At 42.8% G+C, this 17557-nt stretch overlaps 1 protein-coding gene across 1 annotated transcript; it reads left to right on the forward strand.

Moving 5' to 3' along the window:
- The first annotated feature begins 53 nt into the window (after nucleotides 1-53).
- LOC140581639 (immunoglobulin lambda-1 light chain-like) lies at nucleotides 54-9181 on the forward strand. The gene is made up of 4 exons (XM_072704998.1): nucleotides 54-148; nucleotides 232-557; nucleotides 7834-7867; nucleotides 8633-9181. Exons 1-4 carry the CDS (start codon nucleotides 109-111, stop codon nucleotides 8950-8952), a joined length of 720 nt encoding a protein of 239 aa, XP_072561099.1. The 5' UTR covers nucleotides 54-108; the 3' UTR covers nucleotides 8953-9181.
- Nucleotides 9182-17557: the final 8376 nt, after the last annotated feature.

Consider the following 17557-nt stretch of genomic DNA (forward strand, 5'->3'; position numbering starts at 1 on the left):
TCCATCCCCCTCTTAAATCTGGGCCCTGCTGCTGCCTCTCTCCTCATACTGTGACCTGCTCATATCTCAGCTGGACAGTGAGGACTCTGCACTCCACACACTGACAACATGCTTCTGAGAATCTGCACTCTCATCACTGCTCTCTCATGTAAGAAATCACAACCAAAACACTTTTTGTAGCGCTGTAAGTCTGTTATATGATCTTCTTTTAATAATGATTTTATTTGTCAGGTGTGAGTGGTGTGACAGTGGTTACCCAGAAGCCTCCTGCTCTGACAGTGAGCAAAGGAGGGACAGTGACTATGGACTGTAACCTTGGGACAGTCACTGACAGTGGTGCTCGCTGGTACAAGCAGGTCCCAGGTGGAGTTCCCCAGTTTGTTTTGTATTTTTACCATGGATCGAGCTCCCCCACCTATGGGACAGGCTTCTCCTCCAGCCGCTTCACATCAAACCATCAGAGTAAATCAGATTATCGGTTGATCATCAACACAGTGGAGGTGGGAGACTCAGCAGTTTATTACTGTCAAACATGGGACAACTCTGCTAAGGAACATGTATCACAGTGATTTACACCAGGACAAAAACCTGCCTGCTTAACATTTTCACTTCTGCTTATATAGCTGCTAAAAATACACGCAGCACCTATCGAGATCATACTTATAGTTTGTAAAAGAAGAACAAAGTTTAATCTATGTAAATCTTTTAAATGCAGCAAAACTTTTATACCTAAATATAAGAATCCTGCTGGGGACCAGCAAAAAGGTTGTGAGATGTTTGGGTCTAATGTTTGCGAAAAGGATTCATCTGATACTTGCATCTTGTCTGATGTTTGCCGCTAAGGGCTCCATAGCTATAGTTGTATCTCAGTTCATACTTCTCCACTGACTCCCCTCCCAATACACTAAATGATTGCATCTCAAATCTAAAGCTTTGGATACAATATATCTTCCTCAAACTTAACACAGACAAAACTGAGGTCTTACTGGTCGGCCCTAAATCATTAGTATCCAAATCCTCCAGATTTTCTGTTAGTATTGATGGTGTCCCTGCAAAACCTGCTACTGTTATCAAAAATCTTGGAGTATTATTTGACTCTTCATTCTACTTAGATCTTCACCTAATTCCCTCTCCAAAATCTCATTTTTTCACCTCCATAACATTGCTCGTCCAGGCCCATTTCTGTCCAATACTGATGCCCTAACTCTGGTACATGCATTCATTACACATTGACTACTACAGCTCCTTTTTCATTGGCCTCTCCGCAAAATGTACATACACTCACCTAAAGGATTATTAGGAACACCTGTTCAATTTCTCATTAATGCAGTTATCTAATCAACCAATCACATGGCAGTTGCTTCAATGCATTTAGGGGTGTGGTCCTGGTCAAGACAATCTCCAGAACTCCAAACTGAATGTCAGAATAGGAAAGAAAGGTGATTTAAGCAATTTTGAGCGTGGCATGGTTGTTGGTGCCAGACGGGCCGGTCTGAGTATTTCACAATCTGCTCAGTTACTGGGATTTTCACGCACAACCATTTCTAGGGTTTACAAAGAATGGTGTGCAAAGGGAAAAACATCCAGTATGCGGCAGTCCTGTGGGCGAAAATGCCTTGTTGATGCTAGAGGTCAGAAGAGAATGGGCCGACTGATTCAAGCTGATAGAAGAGCAACTTTGACTGAAATAACCACTCGTTACAACCGAGGTATGCAGCAAAGCATTTGTGAAGCCACAACACGCACAACCTTGAGGCGGATGGGCTACAACAGCAGAAGACCCCACCGGGTACCACTCATCTCCACTACAAATAGGAAAAAGAGGCTACAATTTGCACAAGCTCACCAAAATTGGACAGTTGAAGACTGGAAAAATGTTGCCTGGTCTGATGAGTCTCGATTTCTGGTGAGATATTCAAATGGTAGAGTCAGAATTTGGCGTAAACAGAATGAGAACATGGATCCATCATGCCTTGTTACCACTGTGCAGGTTGGTGGTGGTGGTGTAATGGTGTGGGGGATGTACTCTTGGCACACTTTAGGCCCCTTAGTGCCAATTGGGCATCGTTTAAATGCCACGGCCTACCTGAGCATTGTTTCTGACCATGTCCATCCCTTTATGACCACCATGTACCCATCCTCTGATGGCTACTTCCAGCAGGATAATGCACCATGTCACAAAGCTCGAATCATTTCAAATTGGTTTCTTGAACATGACAATGAGTTCTTGAACATGACAATGAGTTCACTGTACTAAAATGGCCCCCACAGTCACCAGATCTCAACCCAATAGAGCATCTTTGGGATGTGGTGGAACGGGAGCTTCGTGCCCTGGATGTGCATCCCACAAATCTCCATCAACTGCAAGATGCTATCCTATCAATATGGGCCAACATTTCTAAAGAATGCTTTCAGCACCTTGTTGAATCAATGCCACGTAGAATTAAGGCAGTTCTGAAGGCAAAAGGGGGTCAAACACCGTGTTAGTATGGTGTTTCTAATAATCCTTTAGGTGAGTGTATTCAGAACTCAGCAGCTTGAGTTCTCACTCACACTAAATGCTCTGCTCACATCACACCCATCCTCTCTTAGCTACAATGGCTACTGTTTCAGTCTCAGATCAAATTCAAAATATTGCTTCTCACTAATAAAGCTCTGCATGACCTCACTCCTTACTACCTCAGTGAGCTATTGACTCCCTACTCACCCTCTCGCTCTCTCAGATCTCCTCGCTGTTCCACCCACTAGGCTTTCCACCATGGATGGCAGGTCCTTCACTGCCATGGCCCCCAATCTATGGAACTCTCTTCCACAATCTCTCCATGACTGCTCTTCTTTATCTTCCTTCAAATCTGAACTAAAGACTTTTCTCTTCCAGTGATGGCTTCCAAGAATCAAAGATGAAAGAATCAGCATTTAATTCAGCCTCATTTAATTCACATTATCATCATCATCCTCATTAGAAAGAAGAATACTGTCAATTTCATAAGAAAATCACATAAAAAGCATGTAATGCTGTTTGAAATCCTAAATAGTTTGACAGAGGGAAGCATGTCATATTGGTCCGCAATTTGTGGTTCTCCTTCTGAAAGACGGGTGGAATTATGACAGGAAAACACCTGACATTTAGGGAAGATTAAAATAAAGCTATTTTTGAAGATATTTCTAAAAATAACCTATTGTTCATTTGGTTTTTCTCATTAGTGGAACCTGAGCTGGGGTTGGGTTGTATAAATGGTAAATGGTAAATGGACTGCATTTATATAGCGCTTTTCTACTCCTACGAGTACTCAAAGCGCTTTACAATACATGCCTCACGTTCACCCATCCACACTCACATTCACACACCAGTGGCGAATATAGGACAGACTAGTGTTCCAGATACACTGGGAAGAAGGGTCAAGCAAAACTGACAACAGCTAAATTTCTCATGTAGTCTGATTAATGAACCTGGATTGGCCAATGAGGAACATTTTCCACTTGTCCAAGGATTAGTGGCCTGGCTTTGGCGTGACAGATCTTTCCTCAGATCCCAGCAACAACATGCAAATATGACAGAAGCCACTAGACTTAGCCCCTCAACTACAGATTTTATGTGTAGAAACAGAGGTGATTTGAAGATTAATATGCAGCTTGGTTCATTTGACAAATATCGATGAGCAAATGATATGTTTCAGGATCGAGGTAAGATCCGACCGCCCAAATGGACCTGCCCAGGTTAAGCAGCTAAAGGAGGGATGGATGGATGGATGGATGGATGATATTTTTCACTTTGCCTTGCAGTCAGCAGATGGGGGTATAACGGCATATAGTGTCTCTGATTGGTTGAGAACAGAAGCTCCTCCCCCTGATGTAACCAACATCCCCATATATCTGTGGGCTGCAACCTCCCCTCACACTCCAGTCTGCTCACGGGTAACAGACTGACATCATGCTGTTCACTCTGTGCACCTTCATCACAGCTCTGGCATGTAAGAAATGCGCCTCCTCTCTGTTTATTTATCTCGATTAGCATGTTATTTGTACATTGGTTTGTATTTCTTTCCTTGTGTCTTTTGCCTTCACAGGTATCAGCGGCCAAAGGATGGTCACACAAAAACCCTCCTTACTGACTGTGAGTAAAGGAGAAACGGCCACCTTGCACTGCCAGAAACCTGAAGATGATTACAATAATATTAACTGGTACAAGCAGGTCCCAGGAGGAGCTCCCCAGTTCGTCCTGTATTACTACCGTACTTACAGCTCTCCCACGTATGGAAGTGGATTCTCCTCCAGCCGCTTCACCTCCAGAGCCCAGTCCAACACAGATTATCAGTTAGTAATAAGCAGCGTGGAGGTGGACGACTCTGCTGTGTATTACTGTAAGAAATGGTTTAGCTCTCCCACTGAAGTGGTATCACAGTGATTCACACCATGACAAAAACCTGCCAGTTTCACTTCTGCTTTACTACTAATGCTGACAGAATATTATTTCAATTAAAGTTAATCACAACCATTCTTAATGCAGTTAGAGTAATAACTAGCATCAGGACCGGTGGAAGCCCATGTGGTGCCCAAGGCAAACTTCACTGCCAGTGTCCCACCCACCTGCACACCAAGGAAATAAAGATTGTACACTGTTTTATATAATATAAGAACGCAATAAATCTTATAATATTTAGTAACATTATACAGTAATAAATAGTAAAAAGAATCACATAAATAATAATTACATAATAACAATATCTGAAATAACAGGTGATTTGCAGGTAACACACAATTATAAACATCTTTCACACAACATAACCAAACCAGGCTGTAGGACTGTAAGTTTTATTACCTTGTAAATAGTCTGTAGGGTTTGCAAACTGCCCCAATGCTCGTGAAAAGCATCCATGTTGGTATTTAAAGTAGAACTAACTGGCTTCAAGTTTGTAAACCATGCAGTTCAGTCTCTAAAGTCTGTCTGCAACCTCTTCATGTCTGTGCTAAGCTTAGGTGACGTTTATTGTGGAGGACCCCCCCCCCACCTGCTCTGCCAGGTTTATTGTGGAGACCCCCTCTCAAGACAAGGCCTTTAATGACCTCTTGGGCACAACTGTCAGCAGTGTGTCTGTCTGTGGAGAGAGCATTGAGAGGTTCACTTACCTTGGCAGTGACGTTCATGTCTCTGGTGACTCTTCCTATGAAATCAACAGACGGACTGGGAGATCATGGGGGGTCACGAGGTCGCTGGAAAGGGGTGTGTGATGCTCCCAATATTTTAGCAGTTGGCTGGTCTTCTCTGAGCCATGCCAGAAGAGCAACTTTTGGGCACTGGGAAGGGTATCATACATGGCCCTGATCAGGAATCTCAGCAACAAGCCTATATAATCACCCCTTCACATTTGCGAAGGTTAGGGAAAGACGATGAGCATGAAAACTCACAAATAAACTTGTATCCAGTATTAAAAATGTGAAATTAACAACACTGAAAATTTTTTAAGTTAATGCGAGACATGCAAGATTCTACAGTCAGAGAGATAACTTTCATGTGAGTGAGGCTTGCTGTCAAGGCAAAGATGCTTGGTGTACCCAGATCCTACAGTTATTTTCCCCCAAAAATAACTTTTATATTAAAGATGTATCATGCACTTACTCTAACAAATATTAAATAACACTAATATACATCCATCCATCCATCCATCCATCCACCCATTATCTGCCACTTAACTGGGGTCGGGTCGCGGGGGCAGCAGTCTAAGCAGGAATGCCCAGACGCCCCTCTCACCAGCCACCTGCTCCAGCTCCACTGCTGGAATACCAAGGTGTTCCCAGGCCTTGACATAATCCTTCCAGTTTGGTCTGGGTCTGCCCTGGGGTCTCCTTCCGCTTGGACTTACCCAAAGCACCTCCTGAGGGAGGTGTCCAGGAGGATTCCTACATGGATGCCTGAACCGCCTCAACTGGCTCCTTTCGATGCAAAGGAGCAGCAGCTCTACTTTGAGCGCCTCCCGAATGTCTGAGCTCCTCCCCCTGCCTCTAAGGCTGAGCTCAGACACCCTGTGAAGGAAACTCATTTCTGCCACTTATATCTGTGATCTCATTCTATCCATCACTACCCAAAGCTCATAACCATAGGTGACGGTAGGAAAGTAGATCAGTAAATTAATACCTTTGCCTTCTGCCTCAGCTCTCTTTTTGCCATGATAGAATGGTAAGCATCTGCGTCACAGTCGATGTTGCACCGATCCGCCTATCGATCTCCCACTCCCTTATTCCCTCATTCATGAACAAGACCCTGAAATACTTAAACTCCAGGTGCAATCATTTTCAGAACGGCTCTCAGTCAGACCAAGGCAGGATGAGAAGGACATGTCATGTGTCTTCCCCTGGAAGGCAAAACCTGGCTAAATCCACACCTCCTACAATCAGGAAGTCATCACCATCACATGATTGATCAGAAAAGCTACTGAGATGGATTAGAGCAGAGGTGTCAAACTCCAGTCCTGGTGGGCCAGAGCCCTGCACATTTTTGGGTTTCCCCTCATTTAACACACCTGATTCAACTCCTTGTAACTCCTAGTGCGAAATACTACACAGCTTCAGTGAAATCATTTGTGGTGGAACTGGGAAAGGACTAAGCTACACAGGGCTCTGGCCGTCCAGGACTAGAGTTTGACACCCCTGGATTAGAGTTGTGTCTGTAACACAACCTCTGTCTGTATGTCAGCGAGGCTAAGAAGCTGGTCATTGACTTCAGGAAGCAGAAGGCGACTGGCATTAAGAAGCTGATCGAGGTGGGGATACATTGGAGTAACCATCACTGACTAAACTAAAATCTGTCACTTTGACAATCTACTCCTCAAAATATAGAGGAACATTATTCCAAAAAGTTTGAGGATCATTCAGGTGTATCTTTGCAAGCATGAGATGAGCAGTTAAGTTACTCTTGAATAGCTAGTGGTTTCCACCTTGTTACTCTCCCAACCATCCTATTTTTTCCTCTGTTTTTTTATATGGAGTCTTGACCCTTATCTCAGGATAGAGAAACCTGCTGTTTCTTCACTCTTGTTCATGGATCTTTTGTGACATTTTGAATGAATTGTCACTAGTCTGGAGAAATTTTGGCAAACAGGCCTTTCCTGGGAAGATTCGCCACTATGCCAAATGTTCTCCATTTGGAGAACATTTGACATGGCATTCCCACTTGCCTCTCACTCCAATTTATGCTGCCATAGCCATATCTGCCAGATCTTACATACTGCACTCACCTGTTTGCACTCCCTCCAGTCTCCCTTACTTTGCATAATGCACTTTTTATCCCCCCCACCCCTCCTGGGCTGGCTGTGCTGCCTGGAGACCTAAAAATCAAGATATCCTACCTACTCTACTGTCTGTGATGCCTCCCTCCCCCCCTTCTGCCTGTGACGTCTCTCCTGCCGGCCCTGCTGCTGTATCACTGTTCATCCTGATGTCAGAAGCAGCACCAGCACATGCCTGCCCTCCACATTTAGACTCGACTCTTGGACCATATAAATTAGGATTTTGTCATTTTGTTCACTTGATTTCCTCTGCTGGTCCCTGGAGGATGCCCCCCCTTTGAGTCTGGTTCCTCCCCAGGTTTCTCCCTTGTACAGGGGTTTTCCATGCCACTGTCGCCTCTGGCTTACTCACTGGGTACTTTGGGCAGAGAGAATGTAAAGTGGTTTGAAACAATGTAATGTTGCCATTATGGACTATACAAATTATTCTGAATTCAAGTGAAAAACAAAAACTGGATGAAGAGGAGCAGGGTCTCTCAGTTCCTTCCTCTCCGTACAGAAAGTGAAGAGCAGTTTTTGTACGGGTGGGTATGAGACCTGTATCACTGTGGTATTCGGACAAGGCACTAAACTGATCGTCAGCGGTAAGTACCTCTCCATTCCCATCTGCTCTGCTTCTCTTACCTAAATCTTTAGTAAAATGCTCACAGCAGTTGTCTTAGATTAAGCAAGTTATAATCTGCCTCTGTAGTGGTTAATTTTATCATTAGATATATGCTTAAGAAAGTGCCTTGATACATTCATGTTGATGAAAACTGTCTGAATATGAGTTTGGACATAGCACATAGATTTTAAACAAAAATATGTTTATATCAGAGAGGAGAGAAATAGGGAAGAAAAGAAAAAGTATTTCAAAACTTAGACAGTAGGACCTGAGTTGTTTTATTTTAAAGCTGGTGTTCTTAAACATGAATATATACTGAACTGTAATTTTTTAAGTCATGCTGTTAAAAATAGATCTTCAAAATATGCTAAGCATATTTATATAGTTATTGTATGTCCAAATGCCTAATCATGCCATATATATTTTCTCTGTACCATACGCCATTTTAAATGATATAACTTTTGTAAATAAGTTAATATTTAATGATTTTAGTATGGCAACTTCAGTGACTGCAGATTCATAATTTAAAATGATTCTTTACATTTTATTGCCTGTTATTATATTAACAAATTTTTAACCAGTAGAACAATGGCTTAAGGTTACTTAAGAGTGAAAATTAGGAGTTATTTGATATCATTTTACTGTAATTGTGTGTTGGACCAATAATATAAAATATCAAATGGTTGTAAATTAATTGCCATTGATTTGTAATCTATACATTTGCTGGCTCTCCTCCCTTATCCAGACCCCTCCCTGGAGGCTCCCTCACTGAGTCTCCTCCCTCCATCCAGCGAGGAGCTCAAGACAGGTAAAGCCACACTGGTTTGCCTGGCTAAGATGTCTGCTGCATTTGCCGACGTCAGCTGGACGTACAACGGGAGCCCACTGACCGATGGAGTTTTCACCAGCTCTGCTACACAGCAGGCAGATAAAACCTTTGGTCTGAGCAGCTTCCTGAGTGTGAAGCCCTCAGAGTGGGACAGCGACGGCGTCTTTACCTGCAGAGCGACACAGGGGGCTAAATCCACAGAGGCAGAGATAAAGAAGAGCATCTGTGCCGAGTGAAAAGTGCATCTTCATTTGCCTTTCATGTATTTCCAGCTAAATCATGTTTTCTGTGACTATTATCTGTAGCCAACCTTTCGGTTTATCCAATGAGGAGATTTGATATACTTAATAGTAAGTCTAATTTTTGATGATTTTCTGCATTATCTGCAGTTGTGTGTTTGTCTTGATGCACTTGATTTAAAACTGTGCGGCTATTTAATAAAAAGCATGGCATTTAAAAAAAAAACTGCTCTTGTGTGTGTTGGTCTTTTTCATTCAGGAATGTAGAAGTTTAATAATGTGCCACAAAATGCTGTAATGTTTTTGAATGATGTACTTTTATCAGTTTAGGAAAGTTGACTGACTTCTAAACTGATTTAGTGCCATTAAGGACACAAACTGTGAGTCCAAGGTGAGATCATAACACCTTATGAAGTATAAAAATGAACCTTGAAAGCAATGCTGGGTGAATTTTAACCCTGCTACTCTATTTACTGATCAGGTCCATGTGAACAGGGTATGCAGTTCTCTGAGTAAACAAGAATAAGAAGAAAAGGAATATTTTCCATCATTTACTCAACTTAAAATAAACTATTAGTATGTCATTGCAATATAAAGTGAGCTTGTCTTCAGAGCTGTTACAAAAATGTCAGACTATCAAATGGTCCATGAATGAGCTGCTTGAATAGGTTTTCATTGCTCTATCAGCCATGCGAGTCCTGCTGCTGATGTCATGCAGAACAAGATGGCCGCCATGAAGCTGAAACTGAGAGACACCTGCTGGCTCTTCTCATGCTATTTATGTCTCTATGTAAATAAGGGAGTGAGATGAGCTCCTTTCAGGTCAGGGAGAGATGGGACCTTTACTAGCAGCAACTGGCAGGTTCCTCATGTTGCTGCTGTAAGGTTGTATTAGATTGATTACATGTACAGTATTCTGATGCCCTTCAAACTCTGTGTTACAGGATGCAGATAATCACTGCAGTAAGTAGTTGTAGTTATTCTCAGGTCATCCTGTAAATCAACATAAGTTGTAATCATACAGCACATCCTGGATCACTTGAAGTGCCTTTTTAAGCAACTTTACAACATCATTCTTATAACTGACTGTTTTTGACACTGACAGCGTCTCTGATTGGCTGGGAGCACAGGCCCCGCCCTCTCCATCCCCCTCTTAAATCTGGGCCCTGTTGCTGCCTCTCTCCTCATACTGTGACCTGCTCATATCTCAGCTGGACAGTGAGGACTCTGCACTCCACACGCTGACAACATGCTGGCAAAAATCTGTACTCTCATCACTGCTCTCTCATGTAAGAAATAACAATCAAAACACTTTTTGTAGCGCTGTAAGTCTGTTATATGATCTTCTTTTAATAACGATTTTATTTGACAGGTGTGAGTGGAGTGACAGTGGTTACCCAGAAGCCTCCTGCTCTGACAGCAAGCAAAGGAGGGACAGTGACTATGGACTGTAACCTTGGGACAGGCAGCACTGTTGCTGACTGGTACAAGCAGGTCCCAGGTGGAGTTCCCCAGTTTGTGTTTCGTTATCACCATACATGGAGCTCCCCCAACTATGGGACAGGCTTCTCCTCCAGCCGCTTCACATCAAACCATCAGAGTAAATCAGATTATCGGTTGATCATCAACACCGTGGAGGTTGGAGACTCAGCAGTTTATTACTGTAGTACATGGGACAGAGACAGCACTGCTAATGAACACGTATCACAGTGATTTACACCATGACAAAAACCTCCCTGCTTAATATTTTCACTTCTGCTTTTTTAGCTGTTTTAAACACACACACACGAATAACATGCATTTAGGAACGTTAGAAATCTGAACTCGAGCTTCACACGTCTGCGGTTAGAATATTCACCCCTAATCTTTACGATCATTACGATTATGATTTCCAGAATAGCATGAATGAAACAGAAAATTTAAATAACCTGATCCTGCAAACTGAATTTTATCCAGAATGTGGGTGAGGTACAAAAATGACCAGGAGTCCATATACAGGCTCGAGAAGCGGATTAAGGCAGCCAAGAGAGTACAGGCAAGCTAATCAAAGGCTGCTAACAGCGCATCCTCAGCCTGGAGAGGCCACCACAAACTCACTGAATACAAGGTGAGATAAACCCCCACTCCTTTTCGTGGTTAATCCTTTTAAGCCAAATCAGAAGTCAGAAGTCGCTTGTGTAGAATTCCAAAGTCAGTTGTTTATTGTATCCTCATAGGTTACATCCAAGACCGGACTCCCTGCAGGACAATGTCACAGGCTGAATTACACTGATTTCAAGATATTCGTCACAAGGAGTGTCCCAAGCATAATCTTTCCTGGACACATTTGCTACCATTGTGTTTCTCGTTATAGGGCTCAGCTATTCCACATCACTACATGTTTTCACCATTATGTCCTGTCTTTGGGGTCTAATTATTTCCTTGGTTGAACCTTCTAGAAAACACGATAGTAGCAAAATGGCCCTTAAAATGTTTTTTGTATATTTATTGCAAAAAGTCCAGCACCATATGGCAAGAATCTCAGGACACAATGGTGGGAAAGCAAAACTTCCAAGGTAGCATAAGATGAGTAACAGATACAGAAACTTCTAAGCTAACACAATGTCCTTATTCATAATTAGTTTTGATCACATCATGCAGCAGCAATTGACCTGCTCTCTCTAAAGATGCAGGTTACATCTTTACAGAATTGTCCCAAGGATTACGTTCACTGTTATACAGTGTTGTATAATAATCTATATCTACTCAGTGACCTGCAGCACACTAATTAACTGAATACATTCTACTGCAGATCTGAGGGAACAAAGGACCATTCTCAGCCTCACCTTTAGTATTCTCATCCACTCTCTTGGCTACCAGACATTTCTCTTCCAAATCCAGTTTGTCCAGCTTCCCTTCTGCCAGCCTGTAGCCACTGTCAGAGAGGAAGAAGTCACCAAGCTCTTCTGAGGTCATAAGGTGAAAAACGCTGCAGGCCTAGAGCAAGTCTACACATCCACCCTGAAGCACTGCTGTGAGCAACTTGCCCCAGTCTTAAATAGATGGCTGGACATCTGCTCTTTTCCCTCATGCATTAAAAATACAAAGGTTGCAGTACTCAATGATTATGGGCCAGTTGCCTTGACCTCTGTGGTCATGAAGGTGTTTGAACTTCTGCTTCTTACTCACCTGAGGACCATCACAGACCTGCTGTTAGACCCTATGCAGTTTGCATGCGGACCCAAGCAGTCAGTCATGACTCAGTTGGTTTGGCCCTGAACTTTATATTACAGCATCTCAACAGGCTAGAGACCTACAGCAGACTTCTGTTTGTGCACCGAAGGCAACCAGTCTGCCTACTGTAATGGACCCTGAAAAGTCTATTTTTTGTACTGTTGTTTCTTTTATTGTCCTTTGAAGGAGTGATGGCAAAGCTCTATGATGGTGACATCATGACATACAGGTGCCTTGTCACCTAGGATGCCACGTCTTTCGATGTTACTGAATGTAATGCTGTCACATTATATTGAGCATTCTGATTGTGGAAGGAAAATTGGACATTGGTAGGCCCGGGAGGGGAGGCATATTGGGTCTGTTATGTCTTAGGCCTTAGGCAAGAAGAGATTGTTTTGAATACTGTGTGACCTTGCTTCGTGATAGCTGCCTGCGGTTAGTTCCGCAGACCCTGAAGAGAGTTTGGACCTTAGAGAGGCAGACAGCCTAGGAAGGGATGGGAGAAACCACCTGCAGGAAGAGATTCAAAGCTGCCCCAACTGGTGCACAAAGAGTTATAGTTGTAAAATAGTTGCAGTAGACAAAATACAATATGTTATGCGGTAATGCAAATGTATAAGTAATCGTTATATTAATCATATTAATCATATGTTAACCATGTATTTGCAGTGATTCAATGACAGTACGTCAATGTGTTAATCATTAACCAATGGAACACCCAAACATTAACAGTGATTCAATGTCATATAATCAATATCTATATACATATCTCAAGTAGAGTCTAGAAGTCGAGACTGGTAAATTGGGCAAGATGGGTGGATTTTATATTGCTATCAAGGTGAACCAATAGAGCAGGAGAATTGTGTTTGTTATACGTTTGAGCTTGGTTCGTTATTGTTTTGTGACCAATCAGTAGCCTACTTAGAAGTCCTTATTGGGAATTGGGGGTTATGGTTTATTAACTGGTTGCTCGGGGTTACTTGGTACCGAGTGGAAGAGTGTGACGGGAGCGCTTTGCTGGATTGCCCAAATAAAAGAGATTACTTTACTCATAAACTAAGAGGTCCAGAGTCTTATTATCAGAGAGGTTGATTTATAATTTTTCTACCACATGATCATGTCAGTAAATGCAGTGCACAGTATGGTATGGGGCGCCGTTTGTAAAGGTACTAAACATTTTTGTACTGGCCACTTTTTCAACATTTTTACGACATTTAGCTAGAAGTCAATGGTGTTGTGGATCATCAGATTTTTTTGCTGTGTAGATTATTTTCAAAATTGTGTATCATATGTAAATATAAATGGTATGTGTATATATACATATTAAATGTAAATGTTAAATATAAAAGTTAAATGTAAATATAAATGTTAACATATCTAAATATTAAATGTAAAACGTAAATGTAAATATAAATGTTAAATGTAGACTCTAAATGTTGAGAACATATGCAAATTCCCCACGCCCAACAGCATAGAAATGGGCGGTAACGACAAAAGTGCACTAAGTGGTTGCAAGTTAGGGCTGATGGAGGACAACATGGCGAATTCCGCTCACTTAGAGGCGATAGAATGTGCAGTTTTGGCAGGTATTCGCGCTGCAAACATGGTATCTGTCACGCCCCGCTCCGTCCGATCCTAATGTGTGCCACGCCCACCTCGTTACCTCCTGTTTCTGCCTGATTGTTCCCACCTGTTGCTCGTTACCCTTAGCTTGTCTTTTGTATTTAGTCCGTGTCTCAGTTAGTTTCCCCAGATCCGTCATTGTGGTGTCATGTTCGATGTTTGTTGCCAGTCTGCCCCGGAATAAACTCCCTTTGTACGTATTCCCGGCTCCACTCAACTTCCTGCTTGTCCGCCTACCACGCAACGTGACAGTATCGCTACACAGCTGGGAGCAACATCATCTACACCTTCCACTGTGACTTCGGTAAATTATGAATGCATTTTGGGGCGGGAGGGGGATCAGTAGTATTATATAAATTGGCCTTAAATATTTCCCATCATGATTTAGTTGATGGCGGCAGTTCGTAAGATGCTGCTGCTGAACGTTTTGTTCAGAAATGGCAAGAAATCGCTTGCAAAACATTGTCCTCCATCACCCTAACCTGCAACCACTCAGCGCGCTTTCATCTTTACCATCCATTTCTATGCAGATGGGCTTCTTACATTATGAGGGACCCCACCCACCCAGTGCACAAACTGTTTGTTCCTCTCCCCCCAGGCAGGAGGCTGAGGAGCATCAGGAGTAGGACCACCAGACTGTGTAACAGCCTCTTTCCAGATGCTGTAAGAGTGCTGAACTCTGCCCCCCCCCCCCCCCCCCTTTAGCCCCTGCACAAATCCCCCCCCCCATCTCCACCACAATAAATAACAAATAGGCTAAACCCTCCCACCCCCACCACCAACAGACCATAGTGACATATAACACTCATACGTGCAATTTTCCCCATAACATAGTATATGCTCATTATAATACAGTAACTAAGTTATTACTCTTATATAGTAACTTACTTGGATCTGTTTTATGTTGCACCCATTCTGTGTCTGCTTCTGTGTATTGGTCACTGCACATACTGCTAAGTTATATTCCATACTTTATACTCCAATACCTTTATATTTAATTTTTATTTTTATAAGTATGTGTGACTAGCTCTGTGGCTTATCTGTGACCTGAGTACTAAATTTCGCTCCACGGCATGTGCGAACATGTGTGGAATGACAATAAAGTTTCTTGAATCTTGAATTTACTGTACAATCTAATGGAAAGGAAACAATACAAATTTTTATAATTTCCACGTCTCCTTTTAGATTCTGCTAACATATAAATCAGCACGATAAGCATTAAACATCTGTAACACATAAGTAGATATTGACGAACATGCAATAATACCAAACACATACAATGATTCAGAAATCTGTTGTCACTTAACATTTATAAAGGTGCACAATGCTGACTGAGCAAAATGGATTTGTTGACACACACGTGACACACACATAAAATGCATATCCAAGCTCGTGGTACACAACTACTGCATAGCCTAAGAAAAATAAACACATTGTACCTTGTTTGACCTTCCATTATTGGAATTATTGATTAAACCATAATCATTTCACCTTCGTTATCCATTCACGTATCTGCCAAAATAAAAGCCTTTAGAGCATTGCACATTCACATCAAAATGGAACATAAAAGAAAGTATATGAGTTGCAAATAAGAAGGTATAATATTACTCAAATAAGATTGTCTAAACTCACAGCCATTTATGGGGGGCAGGATTTGGAAGGCCTGCGTCTCTGACTCCCTACTCTAGCAGATGAAGGCAGAAAATGGATCAGGGCATTTGAGGAAGAAACAGGGCGCCTTCTAGTGATGGGGATGTCAAGGCGTGAGTCTTGGAGGTGGAAGGAATAATAATTAGTAATAATAATAATAATAATAATAGATACATTATTGATCCCTGTGGGGAAATCCTCTTTACACCTCCCCCAACTTGATCTCTGTAGATGACTGACTGTAAAGGGCAGCCACCTGTTGCAGGACCCAGGGAGCTGGGGATTAAGGGCCTTGCTCAAGGACCTGTAGATGCGCTGAGGCTGGACTCAAACTGCTGACCTTCTGATCATAGGCACAGAGGCCCAGCCTCCTGAGCCACACACTGGCCCCAAATGGGGAGAAGACTGAGAGGTGCCGACTTGGGAGGGACAGTGGGTGGACCAATGCGAGTGGACATGTTAGAGCTGAGGGTAGACCCCCTGAAAGATGAAAAGAACCCACCTAGTTATCCGCAGGCTCAAAAAAAAAATGTGGTGCACAGAAACTAAACAGGACCTGCAGGGGCCAATGATGAGGGGACTTTTTATAAAAGTGGTGGGGAGGCGCCTAGGGAACTGGCTAGCAGAGGTGGTGGGGCTCACCTGTATGCTGGAAGAACAGCACCATGACCACCTGATACATGCAGTAGAGGATTACAGAGAAGGGGAGCACAATGCCAAAGAAGGGGGAAAAAGCTGAATAAGAAGCTGAGCCGGATGCAGCTGGAAGAGTTAACTGCCAAAAAGAAATAGGTACAGGTGCCAGTGGTCTCTCCAGACACGAGCCCTACAGGACTGCCTGGGGGATTCTGACACCCTTCTGTCACTGGAACTCCTCAAAATACTGATTGGTATCTGGCTCCAGATTGAAACAGACGGAACAGTGGAGGAGTGAAGACTCACCTGTGAAACAAGTGACCACCAGGTATGGGGAGGGGAGGAGGAAGGCCAGCTTTCCCTAGTGTATGTGCTGGGACGGTAATCAGCCCTGACACACACACTCAAGACCTGCCCAAGCTCATTTGCCCAGGGAGAAAACCCAGCACACGTCAGAGGAAGGAAAAGAAATGTACAGGGGCAGCAGAGCAGGCCACAGGGCCTGATCAATGGCCCAAGGAATGCCATTATAGAGATGCCTATAGAATCCTAAAGGGGGACCTCAGATGCCAGTGTTGAGGAGGGGATCTGATGCTGGTGATTCAGATAAATGATAAAACGATATATGTGTTGTGTACTGCATCAAGGCTTTTTGATTTTGTCAGGAATCTCTATTTAAAAAAATAAATTAAATCAAAATAAAGGCAAGGCATGCCCATACTGTCAGAGTCATGGGGACGGATGAGGCAGGAAGGAGATAATCCTCTGACAAGTGGGTTTATTGAAGGAAACACGGGGCAGACGGCAACAAACCAACATGAATGACGGACACCCAACTAAGGAAGACGTGGACTAATATACATGAAACAAGCTGAAATAACAGGTAACAGGTGATCACAATCGGGGATTAACACGAGGTAACGAGGTGGGCGTGAACACACACAAGTATTGGACGGAGCTGGGCGTGACACATACATGTAAGACAAGATAAGACCAATTCAGTTTATTTATATAATTCTCTTGAGGTTTTTTTTACCATTATTTTTTTCTTGAAAGTGAGAGGTATGCTGTCAAAAGAAAGGTCCAGAAAGCCACACAAAAAATTTAAAACCAATCCTTTCATGGATAAGGAAGCTGACAAGGTAACCAAGAGGTAAGAAACAAATTGGATAATAAATAATTGTTTTGAGGGTATTTTATGGCTGATTTAAGACATGGATCAGCACCGACCCGCCTAACATAAGAGATAGGAACAGAGAGCTAACACAGGATGAAGGCTAGGCATTTTATTATTATTTTTTATTAATTACGTTATGTGAAACTGTCACGGTACGGGATGAAGGCGAGCAGGGAAGCAGGGAAACGGAGCCAGGGAGTCGGGTAAAGCGGGGATTTATTGGGCAGGACAGGACTGGGGAAGCAGGACGGCAAACAAAGGGTAACACTACAATGACAAGTCTGGGGAAGACTGACTCAGACG

Source organism: Paramormyrops kingsleyae, chromosome 22, assembly GCF_048594095.1.
Source record: "Paramormyrops kingsleyae isolate MSU_618 chromosome 22, PKINGS_0.4, whole genome shotgun sequence".
Taxonomy (NCBI): domain Eukaryota; kingdom Metazoa; phylum Chordata; class Actinopteri; order Osteoglossiformes; family Mormyridae; genus Paramormyrops; species Paramormyrops kingsleyae.